The 19,089-nt window shown below is 34.1% G+C and overlaps 1 protein-coding gene across 4 annotated transcripts in view; it reads left to right on the top strand.

Moving 5' to 3' along the window:
- HBS1L (HBS1 like translational GTPase) overlaps window positions 1-19,089 on the top strand; it is an 83,451-nt gene that overhangs the window by 48,872 nt on the left and 15,490 nt on the right. For 3 of the 4 annotated variants that reach the window (XM_082634216.1, XM_082634220.1, XM_082634219.1), the window contains 8 exons: window positions 2,704-2,812; window positions 7,199-7,461; window positions 7,930-8,095; window positions 10,798-10,915; window positions 14,937-15,083; window positions 16,783-16,857; window positions 17,586-17,703; window positions 18,109-18,177. In XM_082634216.1, coding sequence (XP_082490342.1) covers window positions 2,704-2,812; window positions 7,199-7,461; window positions 7,930-8,095; window positions 10,798-10,915; window positions 14,937-15,083; window positions 16,783-16,857; window positions 17,586-17,703; window positions 18,109-18,177 — 1,065 coding nt within the window. The remainder of the gene's footprint in view (window positions 1-2,703; window positions 2,813-7,198; window positions 7,462-7,929; window positions 8,096-10,797; window positions 10,916-14,936; window positions 15,084-16,782; window positions 16,858-17,585; window positions 17,704-18,108; window positions 18,178-19,089) is intronic. The other variant, XM_082634217.1, reaches the window with a different exon arrangement.

The raw sequence follows: 19,089 nt of genomic DNA on the forward strand, positions 1-19,089 counted from the left end.
GGTAGAAACTTCACTCTGAATGAAGCAGCCAGTGTCTTTTCTGTGCCTGTTCCTGAATGGCTGAACCTTGCTGGAAAAAGCCGCATGGATAGGCAGATGGATTCCACTGCAGATTCGTTATCGTAGATCTTAAATAGGCCCTCAATACTATCCAACGATTCCCCTATTTTTGTGTGTATTCAACTCATTCTTTGTGCAAAGATTATTGAAAACTTTATTTGCTTCACCAGTCTTTTTACTTTTCTTATTCACCCTCAGTCTCACCAGGTAACTTGTTGCTATGTTATGGAGAGAATAGAAGCTAACTGTCAGGGGTTTTCATCTTCTAGCTTCTCAACATTGTATGAGAATGTTGAGATCTGGCTTCTGTTACAGTAAAAGTGCCTTTCTCCTATTTTAGTTCAATTTCTACCTGTGCTTTATGTCCCATCCCTCTCTACATTCTCAGAAATTCTAAAATATCTGACGTGATCTTTTCTCTTCCTGATATTTTCAGCCAGCCCTTTCAGTTTTATGTCCTCCATCAGATGATGCCATGTTTCCCTCTTGCTACCATTCTACCACATTCCTCCCTTTCCAACCAGATTTTATTGAGAGAGTCATTAGTCCATATCTACAATTGCTTATCTAAAGCCCTTGGGACCAGATTTGACTCAGAAATCAGATTTTTTGGATTGAGAAAAGCATTAACATCTCTGGTATGATAACCCCAGTGGACTTTGGGGCAGCACCCTTTAATCATCACATTGTTATTTCTGCACTGAAATGTATGGCTTTCCACTTGAAGTGGGATAAATAAGGGCTACGAAAAGCTTCACTTTAGTCCAGGTCAGGTTTTGCTTCCGAATGAGTTAAAACAAAAAAACCTTAATTTTTCAGAGCTTTTGGATTTTGAAATTACGCATAAGAGATAGTGGACGTGTACTTGCTGCCTGTTTTCTCACCTTCATTTTTTTAACCCATTCTGGCTTTTCCTTCCCCCACTTCTCTCAGATGGTTCTTGCTAACTCTACCAATGACCTTTATCTAAAGGAATCATGTCACTAGTGAATGTTTTCAGTCGTCTCACTTGACTGAACAGCAACTTCAGACTCTGGTGATGCCACTTCCCTTAGCTTCCTGGGCACCATCCTCCCCGGCCCTCCTCTGTCACCTTTTTGCAGGCTCATTGTCCTCTTTCTTGCTGTCCTCTATCTTGTGATTAAAGGTTGAATTTCTTCCAAGGCTTTGTCCTGAGACCACTCCTTTTCTTACTCAGTATTCTCTCCCTTGGTGATCTCACTTATGTCAGTGCCTTCAACAACTAATTGTGTGCTGATGAATCATAAATATATGCTCCAGCCCAGACTTCTCCTTTGAGTTTGACCCTTTGTTTTATCTTCTCCTCTCTTTCCCTTCCCCCCACTTTCTTACATCATTTTGTTGGCTTCCAATTGTGTTAGAAAGAACATTAGGATCTTTGCTGTGGCCTAAAGATCCTGCATTGCCTGGCCATTGCCACCCTCTTCAGCTGCATTTAACTATGTTCCCTCTCCCCTCTGCTTTTACTCCCTCTGAAGGCCATGCTGCCTCCTACAGCAGGGCCCTCATACAGCTACTCTCTGTTTGGAATGCTCTTCCTTTCTGGGTAGTTTATTCCTACTTATTTTTTGTGTCTTCACCTAACTCTCATTTTCCTATGGAAGCACTCTAATTCATGTGCCCTGTCACCAAATCTGATAGTACCATATACAGATTATAACACTTATAACAGTTGTAATTTTACTTTTATTTTTTGTGATCAGTTTTCTCCACTAGACTGTAAGCTCTCTCAGTATAAGGATTGTGTCTGCTTTTGTTCACCACTGTATTTCCAGTGTAGTGCTTGGCATATAGTAAGCAAATAGCAAACATTTTGAATGAATTATGTACATTAATTTATCTTTTCTAATTTTTAAAAGTAATTTCTGTGTATATATTTACCAATGTAGCAATGCAGTTTCCATAGTTTTATGTGGACCCAATCCTGATGGTACTCTTACTGAAAATAATAAAGATACATTCTGAAGAATTTCATGAATTACATATATATATTTTTTAAAGGATCAAATGCATAAAAGCCTTACTTTGATCTAGCTCGTAATTTATCCTCCTTCATGTTCTTAATTTACTTTTTCTATATTGACTTCTTCCCCCTTATTCTATGGAGATATCAAATATCTTACTAAGTCTAGTATTGTGAGCAAGTAAAATATATGCAGTATCTAGCACAATTCAGCAGACTCTCAACTTGCTCATCAGTTTATAGGTATCACGATTAAAAATAGTTTAGCCATCTGCTAACTGACCGGACAATTTTAGTATTGTGAAAGGGTGTGGTAGGAGAGGGAGATACAGGGTCTAGGTATAATGTCAGAATGAGGCTCAATGCAGAAACCACCTTGTGACCTCTTAATACTGAAACTTAAGAGTCAGTTCAGAATTAGGAAGAGATTTGGTGGAGGTTAAGCACAGCAGAGTCCTGACAATGGGGGATTTCCCAGAATAGGGTGACAGAAGAATTTCTTTCAGCATTTAAAAATTTCGCTGAATATTTTTTAGAGAAAAAATACATATAAAGATGTGATTCTGTGAAAATTACCATAATATGTATTTAATATGTAATAAATGTTTCTAGGAATCAATTTGAATTAACTAGCCTTTTATATTTTACTCTTTCATTAGGAAAATCAGTAGATTCCCAGTCATCTCGAAGTGAATCTGAAATTGTGCCAAAAGTTACTAAAATGACTGTATCTGGAAAGAAGCAAACTATGGGATTTGAAGTGCCTGGGTAAGGTTTTTTAACCCCTCCCCCCTTTTTTGAAATTAGTATTGTCTCCTTGTTAGACTGTAAGAAAGAATCTATTTCAATTTTGCATAATATAATCATTGAAGTATAATGGGTCAGTATGGCATAGTACAAAGAAAAGAGGATGAGAAATTAAGCTTGATTCTAGACTTACCTATGTATATTAACCTACCTCACTGTCAGTTTCCTTATACAGATTAAATATAGCTACTTTAACGTTAAAAACCTATGATTTTGTGAAATCTAGCATTGTGAGGTAGGGAATCCTTTGCCACTAGATGGCATAAGTAAGCAGTGTTTGGGAATTAAATGTAGTTGGTGAATCAAGGAATCATTAATTAAATTTTTTTTACTATTTAAACTCTTAGATTTTCATACTGAATAAAATGGATCAGTATAACAAAGACAAAATATAAAATAAAACTTATCTAAAATTGCAGATATCTAGTGAGAAATGATAATAAGTCATACTTTAGTAGTACTCATTTATTCTTTCTTTTCACAGTCTTTAGGATTCTCTCAGGAGTTTTTATAGACAAGGGAAGTGGGTTGCTTGAGACATAACAGCACAGTTTAAAGACATTAACTTTACTTTTTTTTTTTTTTTTTTGGCCGCACCGTGCAGCATGTGGGATCTTAGTTCCCCTAAAGACATTAACTTTAAACTTATTTAAAAGTTTTCAGGTTTTTCAATCATTTCCTAAATCTATTATTTATAAATTATATATATTTTGTCTATCAGACACGAAACACTATTATCAAATATAAACAATAGAGGATTCCCCCCCCCCAATTTCAGGAAATACAAACTCAGCAGCCATTTTTTTCTCCCTTACAACATTCTTTTATGTAAATTAATAGAAGTATCCATAAGTCTTGGTTGGGAAGAATGTTAATGATTACCTAGTTCATTATTTTATTTTATAGAAGCAAGACTTTATTCATTAGATTTCAAATTTAGTGAGGGAAAGAAGTCCATATCTAGGACATAGTAGGCATTCAGTATATGTTAGTTAAATGGATGAATGAAAAAGTTAATTTTTAATGTGAGTAACTTTAGCCCGTTAAAATAATTCTGAATCCTGATTCAGTAACAAAAAGCTCAATGTATGTCTTTTCTCTCTGAATGAAGGTTGGTTTGTAAGAATCATAAGTACCTTTTTTATTCTCATGTCTTGAGTGCCATTTAATCCTATTATGGAATTATTTTCATTGAGAGAGAAAAAGTAAATAGAATACACAATTCCTTGTTCTAAGGATTTTATAATCTTATGCAGAAGGTTTCAGAGGCTTAGAAAGCAACATGCAGATGAGCATAGTACAAAGAAAAGGGAATGAGAAAATAGGCTTGATTCTAGACTTGTCTATGTATATTAATCTATCTGTATATTAGAAGTAAATGCATAGTTATCTACGTGAATATTTATAAAAATAATGGGTAATAAATGATCAAGAAAAAAATAAATAGTAAATATAAGTAAATAATTCTTAGAAACCCACCTCTATGCTTTACAAGTATAATGCAAGCCTTTCAGAGTCTTACAAGACTATATGCTTCATGAGGACAGGGACCATTAATGTTCATCATCATATTCCTTTCATAGAACAGTTATTTAAATATTTATTGATCAGATTCCTTGGAGAAATACATTTTATTTTAAAAATAAACCTGGAAATAGTATAAAGGTAAAAAGCAGCCTGTGAGCCAATATTTTGATGTGGCCCTGTGGGAGAAGTCATCAGAATGTGAAAGGTCTGCAAGTACAAATGGAGATACTCAGAATGCATATTGTTGCTCAAGGACCAAGCTATATTTACTTCAAATACTTTTATAGGATTTTGGGGAGATATTTATAATAGGGATAATACTTAGGCTGTTTTGATTTGGTCTCAAGAAAGCACAGAGAAACATAATTAAACACTTTTGAGTCAAGATTTCAGCATCATAGATTTCTACATAGTGTGATTCCCAGTGGCAGCTTATAAAAAAAGGATAATGCATTTCTTAGAAGAAACTGAAACAGCAAACTTTTTCTTCACTAATAGTAAAGGTAGTAAATATCTCTCTAGAAAGTGCAGTAAGTAAAAATCGTTAGAACCTTGCATAGAGAACAAATAACTCTGTGCTTAACCTCTTCAATCTAAATTATTAGCTTTCCAGTATCATTTAAATAACTCACAAAGAAAGATTAAGCCTCTAGATTCATGTAGAAATATTCCCACTCTTGGAAAGATGGTTTAAAAAAAAAAACAGACCGGTCACTTTAAAATAGTAGATAAGGTTACAAAATTATATCAGAAAGCACCTGAAAAAATATTCAACCAACCTATACTTTCTTTTGTACCAGTCAGTAATTATAATCCTGAACCCAGAATGGTCATTTTTAGACCTCATCTTTGAGATTTTTCAAAATCTTAAAACATTAACTTTTACTACATATTATGCAGAAGTTTCTACTAAGTACAGACTTTCGTCGATGCTTTTCTAATTACTTTGACCCTTTTCTCTAACATTGTACAGTTTAGTGAACTAATTTGCAGTTTGCCTAAAATTTACTTGAAGGGAATGTTATTATGAAAGTGAAAGAAAAGCAAACCTTTCATGTTACTGAATTGTAAATGAAATAATCGAGTCAGGCCATGTTTTGTGATGCTCTTCCTATCCTGAGCAGGGCTGCCTGGATTGGTGGGTGAGCTGAGTTTCAGGCCTCAACCCACGGTGTCAGCCATAGCTGTTCTACTTTATCTGTTTTCCATGTTGGAGTTAGCGTGAGCTTTCCTTTGAAGAAAAGCCTCTGTCACTGAAAACAGAAAGATTTGCAGCCAGAGATTGTGATTTCTCTCAGGTCTGATCAGAACCAGATTCTGTGACGTGACTAGTCATTCTGGTTGAATACTTTTATTGTAATTTGTAGGGTTTTTTTTTTACTCCCCTAAATGCAGAGTTGTCATGTTTTTGTTTTAGAGAACTAGCTGTGGTCATTCAAATAAATGTTTGCAAATTATAGTTTAAATTTGATTTACTTAACTTAGTCGGTTGGACTCTTTTAAAAAAAAGAATGGGAACATTTTCCACATACTTATATTTTTTCCCTGTAGTTTGAGATGAAGCTAATCTGTTTAAGCAGTGTTAAAAAGTGAACACCAAAGTTGGTTAGTGGAGATTTGCAAAACCAAAATAAAATGGGAATGAATATGAGGCTTTTAATGAAGTTGCAAATATAACGAATGTGATTCTTTCCTGAGGCATAGGAGGAAGGGTCAGTGTTGAGCATGTAAAAACACCCTAAAGGGGAACAATGAATCTGTTTTTGTTATTGTGGGCAAGAAGAAAATATTGACAGATTTACTGTTCGTACACATTTCCATTACGCTGCAATCCTTAAGTTATTTTTGTAAACTGCTTTCTGTATGTAATTCTTCTCTGCCAGATCCACATTGTCACATATAATTGGTTTCATTCTTAATAACTTGCAATTTAACCTGTTCTTTGTCCTAACTCTGTGTCATTGAAGGAAAGGTAAGACACATCATAGTCTTGTTGATTAGATTACATCCTTTATAGCTATCCATGGCATAGCACTGGTATAGTTTCTATGGAGGATAGTCCAAGAACTATTGAAGAACTAAGATCAGTGTTTACTTTTGGAGGCATTGTCATTGTCAAGGAGGAAATAAGTTAAACTAGATGGTATTGCTTCTACTTTACATATCTGAGCTCCTCAATAGATTGTAAGCTTTTGGGATCAGTTGATAACTTTTTCATTTCTTTATCTTTTCTTCTCAACATCAGTGCTAGTATGTGTTAATATAGTTTTTAGTGAATCAAGTGTTTGTTGAATTAATGAATTAAAACTCTTTTGCCAAAAGTAATGAGAAAATGTACACATTTAGCGATATATCCCTTAAGGATAGTGTTTGAGCAAAAAAAAATTGTAAGTCTCTGTCCGGTTGGAGAAATGAGTTAGGGATAAAACTGATAAAGCTGTTTTTTTAGTACTGATTTATCTCCAGGAGCACAGTGCCAATTTTTACAAAATATCTCCTTTATGCCATCTGTTTTGATAGGATTGTATGGCTAAGCTATGGGCTAACACATTGAATTTCAGTTATTCTATGGGATATTTTCTTCTTATCTTAGTTTTTGGTCGTCTGTTTTTCTCCTGGGATCTTCCATGTATGTATTTGTGTGGTTTGGGTCTAGCTACTTATCATTTCCACCTTAACAGACTCTAGCCACTTAGTGAAGATCATTTTTTGGTCTGCAAGTGTAAGGAATATGAAGAGACAACTTCTCTGCCTTTCTGGCATTATAGGATGTCAGTCGAATTGTTTTAAGCACTTTATTCCTATCTGTGCTTTCTGTAGAGTAACTGCTGAAGAAAATGGTCATATTTTCCACACACCTCAAAAAGGACATTCTAGTGAAGATACCAGCCTTGTTTCTTCTGATGTACTTGAGACCGCTTCTAAATCAGCTCTTCCATCCCACACCATTCAAGCATCAGAAGAGCAGAGTTCAACACCAACACCGGTGAAAAAGTCTAGCAAGCTGAGGCAACAAATAGATATCAAAGCGGAGCTGGAAAAGCGGCAAGGAGGGAAGCAACTCCTCAACCTAGTGGTCATTGGTAATGCCCTTTGTTCCTCCAGATTGTCAGTCAACTGCTCAAGCCCAACTTGCTAGTGGCAGCATGGAAGCTCGTTCCCCTCTGCATTTCTGTGTGGGTGTAAATAGACATGAAGCAAGGAGGCATTGCATCATAATGTCAAGTTTCCAAGGTCACTCTGGGTGAAATAATGCCAAGTCACTAAAGAGGTCATTAGACTTGGTTGTGGCATTTTCATTTTGTGAACATTTGAAAATTGCCTGTCTTGTTGACAATCTTAATTTCCAGAAATCAAGGAAATTTTCCCCCCTTTAAAGAGACATGATTTTTCCCCTCTATTTAGACGTCTTAACTCTTATTTGATAAAAATTGGTATTTATTACTCTAAACACTGACATGAACTATTGAATTACATATTCACACAACGCCTCAATGTGAACAACATTTAGAAAATGTACCTAATATTAATCCTCAATCAATTTTCCTTAGGTCATGTTGATGCTGGGAAAAGTACTCTGATGGGCCATTTGCTTTATCTTCTGGGTAATGTAAACAAAAGAACTATGCATAAGTATGAACAAGAGTCTAAAAAGGCTGGCAAAGCTTCGTTTGCATATGCATGGGTCTTGGATGAGACTGGCGAAGAAAGGGAAAGGTAGTCACTATATTTCAAAATTTTCATTCTGAAATGGTATATAGTCTTTTAAATAAGTATGTAATATGTGTTGAATATGCATGAAACAAAGCATGGAATATTTTAGAGACCATTTTTAGAAAAAAGTTTTCAATTATCAGGGAAATGTTTTTATTGTAGTTTTCATTGTAGTCTACATACATTTTTTACTCTTCCAAATTCTATGAAAATAGTTTAAAAAATGTTTATTAAAAGTTAAAAAAAAAGAGAGAAAAAGGCAGTAGAAACCCTTAGCTAATTCTGTGGGAGAAGTTTCGGTTGTCACTTCCCTGAGTGTATGTCAAATTGTCTTGATTTTGAATTATGAGTATTATGAGTAAGACTCTTAATTTAAAATTTATATAATGTTAATATACATAAGATTATTATATCAGGTTATAAAGGAAAGGTAACTTTTTGTAGTAAACTGTCTTCTATCTAGAATCAAAATGACCAGTAAATTCAAATTACCAGGCTTAATTCATCTTTATACTTTCTGTACTATGCTTTTATGAGACAGAGTCAACAAACAAGTAATTAAACCTGTCTCCTACCAGGTAGATCTAATCCATTCGATTACTCCTGTATGTGTTACTGTGTTCAATGCTAACTTTGGTGAGATTTTAGGAGAATGTAGATATTCATATACTTCTGGCCAAAGTATTTCTCTTGAAGTTTTTTGGATATTTCATGTTAGAACTGGTAGGGATGGGGAAGCCAATGGCACCTTTGTCAGGAAAGAAAGAGGACACTTATAATTAAGTGAAATGGCAAATATACCTACTGTCTCAAAATAATAGACTGAAGCCCTGTGAAAGTCCTGAATCAACAAAGAAGTTACTCTGTTCTCTGATGTCTTCATTCTGAATATGATTAGAGAACATATTTGGATTTTCATACTTTTTAAAAGTATGTATGTTTATTTTCTTGGAGTATTGATATAAGATAATTCTCAATAAAGCAGGTCACAATATTCCTTAGCTCTTCTGGTAAATAGAATTTTATATCATAGTGGTTTGAGTTTTGTTTTGTTTTTTTCTTGTAGGTGTCTTTCTTATTCTTCATAGTATCACAAGTTTGTTTTACAACCTAGTAAGAAAAAATAGTTGGACAGTTACACGTTTTTGGAAAACAAATATTGGAAAACAGAATTTTGTATGATGTCAGTATTAGAAGACTAAATTTCCACCTATCAGCTTATTAAGCAGATTATTGATATATGGCTTTTTAGTTTTCTTTGTACCATCTATTAAGTAGGTAAAGAGATTGAGGACAGTATAATTAAGTTAGAATGGCTTTGTTTGAATTTACTTCATGTGTGAGTTGAGCAGGCAAGTAAGCTAATAATCTATCTCTTTCCTAGAATAATTAATAATTTTAGTGTTTTTTTAATAATAGTTGGCTGTCATATTTTTGCTGCTGGTAGTTTTCTATTGCTCAGCATTCTACAATTTTTAGAATATTCCTTTATTCTGTGGGTAGCAGAAGCTTCCATATACATAATGGGAGTTTTAATTCACCACTATATATTCCTTAGTAGCATTTCAAAAATACAGTGAATTGCTTATCCCACCATGTTAAGTATTTATAAATCCTCTGTTCTGCTCAGGTGTTGGACAGAAATTAGTAGCCTAAGTGACATTTTCATATCCTCTCAGTTACAAATGCAGAGCAGAGCTGGGTCAAAAGAGTATGGTTAAAGCAGTCCAGGGAGGAGCTCAGACTTAGTCTTGGTTCATCACTATTCTCAGGCAGTTATTTGGGGATTATTAAGGAGAATTAAGTATCATTTTTGCAAACTCAAATGGCCCATGGTTTCGGATTAAACTAGAATAACTTGACTAAGGAGACCCACAGTTACCTGACTGCTAGGGTGGACACATAATTTACCATTATAATTGTTGGGACACTTTGGCAGTAGAAGGGAGTGCTCATTCCTTACTATGGACTATCCTGGGCAAACCAGGATGAATAATTACCTAGTTTATTGCCCATGTGATTTCCCTTTTTAAATTCCTAAAGTCTAGAAAGACTTGCTACTTTTGTAGACCCTCCTGGGCTTTCTTATATCTGAATCTATGTTTTTGTGGCTAAGAAGAGGCACTGTGTTGGACTCCAAGAGGATGACATGGGATGCAAAACCACTACTGTCCCTGTCTCTCCATTGTTAAAAAATTGTGCATCTCCTTTGATATTTCCTGTTTGCTAAATGTGTAACATACTGACCAACCTTACAAATGAAAGTTTTATAAGTTTATTTCTATAATTAGTGAAGCATAAAGGTAAGAAAATGAGGAAAGGTACATTCTGATAGTGGTCATTCTTCATTTTTATCTTTTCTTATGTGCAATATTTATTGTTTCCCACTCCAGATATGTCCCTATATATCTTTTTTTGTTCACAATCTGTATGGCTTCTTACTGAAAAAAAAAAAAAGGAAATGGCAAGCATCAATCATTTTGATTAAGCTCTTGTTATATCCAAACCTTGTTTTAAAGCCATATCAGTGTAATTCTGTTACAGCAGAATTTCCAGATAGCCTACTTATTCAAAATAATAGACTATATAATAGAATTCCCATTATTACTTTCTAGACTGTCATTTCACCTATATTATTAAATAATTTAATCCATAACACTGATTATTTCTATAGTGCATTCTAACCATTTTATGTTTTCTTTAAGGGGAGTAACAATGGATGTTGGTATGACAAAGTTTGAGACCAAAACCAAAGTTATTATATTAATGGATGCTCCAGGCCATAAGGATTTCATTCCAAATATGATTACAGGAGCAGCCCAGGTACCAGATATTTTCTTAACCAAAGTACACTGATTGTACATAAAATTTCCCGATGCTGAGGTTATAATGCTAGGATTATAACTTTTAAAATATTAAAATTTTAACTTTTTTAAAAATTTGAAAAAAAAATAGAGAAATGTATTTTTCATGATCTCTATTGGTACTTTATAAAACCTTTTCTAATTTATTACAAAGAAGCAAATGTATAAAAGCTACGAATTTCTTTGTAGTAAAAATAATGGTAAGGGCTCAATGAGGCATAGCTTTATAATTCATTTATTACTAAGTTGGAGTGAATATTTCAACATCTGCCTTTTTACTATATTTATATTCAAGTCGTATATCTTTTTAAAGAGTTAATTTATGCAGAAATAGTGAAGCTTGGGAGTCTTCCCCCTGTGGTTTATTTGCTTTCTTAAGATTAAAAAGCCATTGCAATTTGTAAGCTTACATGATTCTTAATGAGGATACTGAAAAAGCCAAAGATAATAACTTTAAATAATTAAAACAATGCAAATAGCACTACACATATAGGACATTGATTTCTTCTATAATAGATGACTATTGGAAAATATGGAGAGTTCAAAAGTTTGTGTCACTTGGCAAAAGTGTTCAGTGATTGACCATTTCCTGAGTTCTTCCACCTATTTAAAGGGAATGTTTATCAACAAGTGTTATGAGCATGTCAACCTAAAAAGGATGTTATATGAATAAATTAGAATATATTTGAAGATAAATAAGGAAGTATTTGATTCTATTTAAGGAAGTTGACATATAGTTTCAGAATATTAATTTACAGTCCATGGACTGAATGAGATAAGGAAGATTGAAAAGTAATAATTATCACATTGATTGAGTACTGAATACAGGCCAGACTCTACTAGGTATTTTGCATGCATTTAGTTTAATCTAATCCTTGTAACAATTCTGTGAAATACATATTAGCCCCATTTTAAATTGATACACTTCTCACTGCATTTACCAAAGGAGATATTTTTCTCTTTGTTTCCTTATGTGTATGTGTGTGTATGTGTATGTATGTGTATGTGTGTATGTATGTGTGTGTATGTGTGTGTATGTATGTATGTTTTCATTCAGTGAAAACTTACTGAATGCCTGCTATGTGCCAAGCACAATGGTAGGCACTGTGGAGATATGATGGACTATAAAGCACATTTTGATAGTTTAATGGGAGAGGCAAACACCAGAACACACAATGACACTGAAATGTTTTTTAATCCTAGAATCTTAGAGTCCAGAGTAATCGTAAAGAACATTTATTCCAAACTCCTGATGGAGTTAGGGTAGGAAAGGATTTTAGAGATTATTTAATTGAATTCCATTATAAGACAAATGAAGAAATAGGCTCAAAGATAATAAGTAACGTACCCAGTGTATGAGGTACTGTGGTAGGCTTTTCTGGATACAGAGATGCATATAGTACATGTAGCCTCTCCTCAAGGAAATCACAGTGTAGAAAGGTAAGACATGTAACAATGAAAGGCTAACACAGATGTACTACAAGAAGAATATACACAGTATACATGATGGATGAGGAGAGATCGCTTTTTACCACTTAAAAGGCTTCCTTGAAAATGTATAGGCATTTGAGCTCCCAAAGACAAGCTGTTGCTTAGAAAGAATAGAGAAATTGCCCAGTAATTTTTTTTGAGATGTTAATAGGAAAGAGGATCAGGAAGAATACTTACTGACTTAGGTATCTTAATACCAGTTCAATGGCTTTCAATTTTTAATCTAAAAAAGTAAATATAATTTGACAGTTATTAGCAAAACCTGATGAGAAGGAGATTTACAGTCATTGAGCCTAGGATTTGGAAGGTCAGGGCTTTAAGTAAACTACATTTATCCCCCAGTGTTTCTGTGAGGTGCGATAGCTGTCTATTTGCCTGAGGTGTGAGACCTGCTAGTGACTACACATGAGTGAAAGAGCCAGTTTTCAAATTGATTGCTTTAGTTTGTGCTCTTAACTAAGAATCCTTGATCAAAAGAACTGGATCTCATTGAAGAAATTAGGAGTTTAACATTAAAAGTCATGAAGGATTGGGTATGAATGATGTACTTAAGAGTAGATATAAAGCAGAAGGGATATTTGGGTAAGAATTAAAAGAAAAAGAATAGAAATAAGAGTGTAAATTGCCCCCACCGAAGTATGTACATGATACTTATGATTTAAATTATAAAGTTCTGTTGTATTCCGAACAAAGTATCTGATAAATTCTTTACTTACTTTATGACCATTTCATTTCCCATTATGGTGTGGATTATATGATGACATGTGAAAATCTTTAAAAACTGATAGCAGAAACATGAAGTGTCACTGAGGAAACAACAAAGAGAAAAGCTGTTCTGGACTCTGTTCTGATCAAAAGGCCAGAGCACTTGATGTGAATCGAATATAAGAGGACCCTTGAGAAAAAGTGATTGTCTTGTAACAGTCTGAGATAGCTGAAGAGGGGAGTGCCAGATTTAGCCATTATATCCTGAATTACAGAAAAGCAGATTTCTATAAGAACAGGTATGCATACAAGGCAAAAACTGTGAAAGGGGTAAATGAAAGATGGAGTGTTCATCTAAGAAATGTCCTGATGATGCACTGACAGAAATCATTGATGAGAATGAAAATGGAGGAACACCTATGGTTGCACAAACTGTTTTCTGCAAATTTTCAAACACTGCATTCATATGGTGCAAGTGGAGTCACATAAAGAAGCATCAACAACACAAAGGAATAGTGGGAACCTATGCTATTTTTTGAAAATTCATTTATTGACAACTTTTTATCATTATAAACAGTACTCTGACAAATTTCTTTGTAGATCCATAATTACTTCTCTAGGATAAATTCCTAGATACAGAGTTGATGGGAAACAAAATAAACATAATTTTAAGGCTACTGATACTTACTGTGAAAATGCCCTCCAGGGGGCTTCCCTGGTGGCGCAGTAGTTGAGAGTCCACCTGCTGATGCAGGGGACACAGGTTCCTGCCCTGGTCCGGGAAGATCCCACATGCCACGGAGCGGCTGGGCCCGTGAGCCATGGCCGCTGAGCCTGTGCATCCGGAGCCTGTGCTCCGCAACGAGAGAGGCCACAACAGTGAGAGGCCCGCATACCGCAAAAAAAAAAAAAAAAAAAAAACCCTCCAGGAAGGTGGTGGACTTACTGTCCCCCAGGCAATGTATATGAATGCCCGTCTCCCTGCACCCTTGCCTGTGTAATAATTTTGTCTTTTAAATCTTTGACATTGCGATTTGTAAAATTGGAGAAGAGAGGAATATGTTGATGTGGGTTTTTTTTGGTTTTTTGCGGTACGTGGGCCTCTCACTGTTGTGGCCTCTCCCGTTGTGGAGCACAGGCTCCGGACGCGCAGGCTCAGCGGCCATGGCTCATGGGCCCAGCCGCTCCGCGGCATGTGGGATCCTCCTGGACCAGGGCACAAACCCGTGTCCCCTGCATCGGCAGACGGACTCTCAATCACTGCGCCACCAAGGAAGTCCTGTTGATGTGTTTTTAATGTCCTTTTTTTTTGGTTTCTAATAAATTTGAATTTTCTTAATGTTTATTGACCATTTATTTTTCTTCTTTAGCAAGTTGCTTGTATCCTTTAACTAGTTTTATATGGAGCTGTACTTTTTTTTCTTCTTTGATAAAGACTTGATATTAAGATTATAACTTTTACCTTAAATGTTATAAATATTTGTCCCTGTTTAAGTATGTTTTAATTTTATGTTTTTCCTCCTTTGCCTGGTTATCATAATTATTATGTAATCAAATATGGGAATTTTTTATTCATGTCATTATTTTTTTGTCACATGCTAGTACTTTCTTCTATTTAAAATTTTAATCCATCTGTGTAATTCCTTTGATTTGCTTTGTATTTGGTGTCAGGTTAGAGTCTGCCTTTAAAATCTCACCAACACAATTAATTTAATAATCTGTCCTTTGAATTAAAATGGCTGTGACATTATTTCTAGTTTTGATTGTTTTTTTTTCTTTTTTAGGCAGATGTAGCAGTTTTAGTTGTAGATGCCAGCAGGGGAGAGTTTGAAGCTGGATTTGAGACTGGGGGACAAACACGAGAACATGGCCTCTTGGTTCGTTCTCTGGGAGTGACCCAGCTCGCAGTTGCAGTCAATAAAATGGATCAGGTATGTAAAGGCTTCTTGAGAATTCGTTTTCGATGGTAGTTAAGATGATGTTCTGCCATATTGATGACCTCAGGTGTGACTAGTATACATTTTCTTAGTCCAGTTGTCATATTTAAAAAAATAAATTCATGATGCTAATATTAAATAAATGAGGTATTAGGAATTTTTAAGCAAGAAGATAAATTCTCACTTTCAGAATTAATTTATAAATCTTAAAGTCATTTTAAGTTATAAAAATGCATATTTATTTTAGTATAAAGAAAACCTGAAATAACCTATATTTCTAACTCCCCCGCCCAATTTTTAACTTTTCATTTTGTACTTCCATCCATTTTAGTTTTACACGTAAAAATCTTTTTTTAATAATATTGGGTTCTAGTCTGTTTCATTATCTACTTTTTAAAAAAATTGACAATATTCTTGTTCATGTTTCCAAGTAATTAATAATTTTTATGCAAAGAGGCAAAGAGGCAGGTTTTATAGCTTTATTCTAGTGTATTTTAAAGATACACTAACATTTATTCAGACAATCCCCTACTTTTGAATATTTCCAGTTTTGTGTGTGTGTGTGTGTGTGTGTTTAGAAATAGTCTATTCTATGGAAATTCTGGGCCTAAGGATATATATATATATATATTTTTTTTTTTAAAGACTTGCTGTACATGATGAAAATACCTTTGAGAAAAGTTCTAGTTATTTACTTCTGTATGGTGTGTTCACTTCCCCAAATTCTTATCAACACTGCTGTTATTAAAAGATTGTATTCCAATTTGATATATAAAACATGATTTTTCTTCTTTAAACTTACTCTTCTATGAATGGTCATAATATTTAAATATACTTTGTATATTATCATTTGTATTTTTTCTTTTGGAATTTATATAGTTTGCTCATTTTTGAAACTTAAAAAAAATCAATTTGTAAGCTTAATTTAAAGATATTACTGTTTCCTTTTGATTTCTTTCATTATGCTTAGGTATTTTCTTACCCTGAGATCAAATTCATATTCACCTAAGTTTTTCTACATAGCTCTTTTATAGTATCATTATTACATATACCTTTTATTTTTTCCCAGTATTTTAGTATGTAAATTTTCAGACATAAAGAAAAGTTGAAAGGATTTTACAGTAACACCCGTATTATAACTGCTACATAATATTCTACCACTTGCTTTATCTCAGTTTTGTCTATCTACCCCTGTATCCATCCATTAATCTATCTTATTTTGACATGAATTTCCATGTAAGTTACAAGTTACAGACATTGTTACATTTACTCCTAAATACTATAGCATGGGAATGGTTATCTAGAGTTATATTACATATACATATACTAAGATGTCTGTTTGACTTGGGGGGGGGTGTCAGTAATTTTATTTTATTTCAGCAGTTGGTCCAGGCACAATTTAATAAGTTATTCGCTTTTTCTCCCCACATTTGAAGTCACTTTTAGCATATCCAAAAAATTCTATAAACATTGGAGTTTGTTTCCAGCCTTTCTGTCGTAAGAAAATTTACTTTTAGATCATATTAATAGTAAGATCTGACATTGTGAGCTTTAATTTTAATAGATTTCATATTTAATAGATTTTATAATTATATTTTATAGTCTTGACTTTATATTTTATTGCAAAAATTTAAATTTTTATATATAGCATGGTCTGAAGCATAGTGTTAAAAATAAATTGGATCTTTATCAGGTTAATTGGCAACAAGAAAGGTTTCAAGAGATTACTGGAAAACTTGGGCACTTTCTTAAGCAAGCAGGTTTTAAGGTAAGATAATTTTAAATTTATTTGGGTACTTTCCTTAAGTCTCATCTTACTGATGTGAGAGAAAAAACTACTTTGCTATTCTTGTTCAGTATTTTAATTCTTTTTGTTTTTATTTCTCCCTGGTATTATGTATATCTTACATTGTTTGGATTACTTCATTTTATTTGTTTGTTTGTTTGTTTGACTGACCGTTTATTGCCATGCCACGCGTGGCATGCAGGATCTTAGTTCTCCAACCAGGGAGGGATCCCTGCAGTGGGAGTGCAGAGCCCTAATCGCTGGACTCCTGGGAATTCCCTGGATTACTTCATTTTAGAAAATTGCATACAATTTATAAATTGGCTTGGATCTAGTATAAGTAGAAGACTTTTTCTCCACCTATTAAATTAGATGTATAGGTTTAGTGAGGTCACAGAGGAATGTGGAAACTAGTAGAGAGAAATGTCTCCAGCAAAAATGTGAAATACGCCTATGTTACTAGGTAAAAATGCTTGAGTGTTTTGGAAACACTCAATGCTTAATGCTTGTAAGTTTCCCTCCCACAAAATCAAGAAAGTTGAAAACTGTTGTATCAGATAACTTCAGGGCAGTAGTTCTCTGATTTCTATTACTTTTTAAAAAGTACAGTATTGCTTTTGCAAACTTGGTACAGTTATGCTAATAGTGAACCTTTTAACTTTTTAAAAACAATGTTGTATTGAGTTTCATATGTTCAATCTTTTTTATAGGAAAGTGATGTAGCTTTTATCCCTACAAGTGGTCTCAGTGGTGATAATCTAATCACAAGATCTCAGTCAAGTGAACTTACAAAATGGTACAAAGGACTATGTTTATTAGAACAAATTGGTAAGGATACTGCCATATTAATTTTAATGCATTATGAACTTGATATTAATTATTATTTAGAGTTCTTTATGGGGGACCGTGATATGTGTGAAAAAGCATAGGATTTGTAGTCAGAGGAGCTAGGTCACCAATTTTGAAATTATATGCAATATTTAAACTGATGCTAAATTTTTCTTGTTTAATTAATGCCTGCTCTATCTACCTCACAGACTGTTGTGACATTAATGAGAAAACACATGTGAAAACATTTTATAAACTAGAGTATTATATGAATCACAGTCAATTTGCTGTTAGTATTTATTAAAAAATTATTTTCTGAGAGACATGGGAGTATAGTGGACTCATTGGACATGAGTCAAAAATTACTTGAAAATTAAACCTTGCCATTTTTCCATTTTTTTCCAGATTCCTTCAAGCCTCCTCGAAGATCCGTTGACAAGCCTTTTAGATTATGTGTATCTGATGTTTTCAAAGGTAAGTGCTACCTCTATTGGCCTTCTTCAGTATGGTCCCTGCCTTTCCATTCTCTCCTGACCTCTTTTGTTGGACAAAATTATTATGTTGTCTTCAGATTCTTCCTTCTTTATGCCAGTGGTATACAATTCTAGTTACTTAACACCCCTGCCCAGAAGAATCTTCAGTTTACTTACCATTTCCCCATCTCATACTCACCTTCCAAGTATAAAAAAACCCTGATCCTTTATCTGTCTAGCCTCATAGTTTTTTTCTCCCATTAGATTCCTTTAGTTTCTGAATCCTTCAGCTGAGCTGTATCATTCAGTATTTCCTAATCACATAGGGTTTTTATTGCTACTATGTCTACCCATGTTGTGCTCTTCTCTCTCTTTACTTGTCCATTTCCTACCCATATATAGCAGTCTGGGTCAGGAAGTAGATACCACACATATGTAAAATGGGAAGTTTAATATAAAGGATTATTAATATATTAAAAAGAATGACTGTAAGATACAAGGGCACTATATGGTACCCTAGGGCTGAGGAAGAGAACCCAAGGAAGGACAAACTCAGAAGAGGTGTTGGAGGAGGTGTTGTATTAAATACCTAAGAATACATCCAGTTTAAGGTGTACAAGGCCCTACACAGAAAAATATAAAATGGAAATGGAATAAAAGGTCTTAATAAATAAAAGGATGTAATTTATTATTCCAATATATAACTTATATATTGGAATAATCAGTATGGTAAAGATGTCAGCTGCTCCCCAGATCTCCATTATCACAGAGCAGGAAGTAGAGAGTAGATCTGGAACTGAGCAGCAATAAAGTGATAATTCTGGGGTGATAATTGAGGTCACCCACACACATACCCTAAGGTGTCGCTCTGTTCTCTGTATCCTCTGTCACTGCATTTTTCATGCAGTTTTAT

Source organism: Mesoplodon mirus (genome assembly GCF_964341445.2).
Source record: "Mesoplodon mirus genome assembly, chromosome: 10".
Taxonomy (NCBI): Eukaryota; Metazoa; Chordata; class Mammalia; order Artiodactyla; family Ziphiidae; genus Mesoplodon; species Mesoplodon mirus.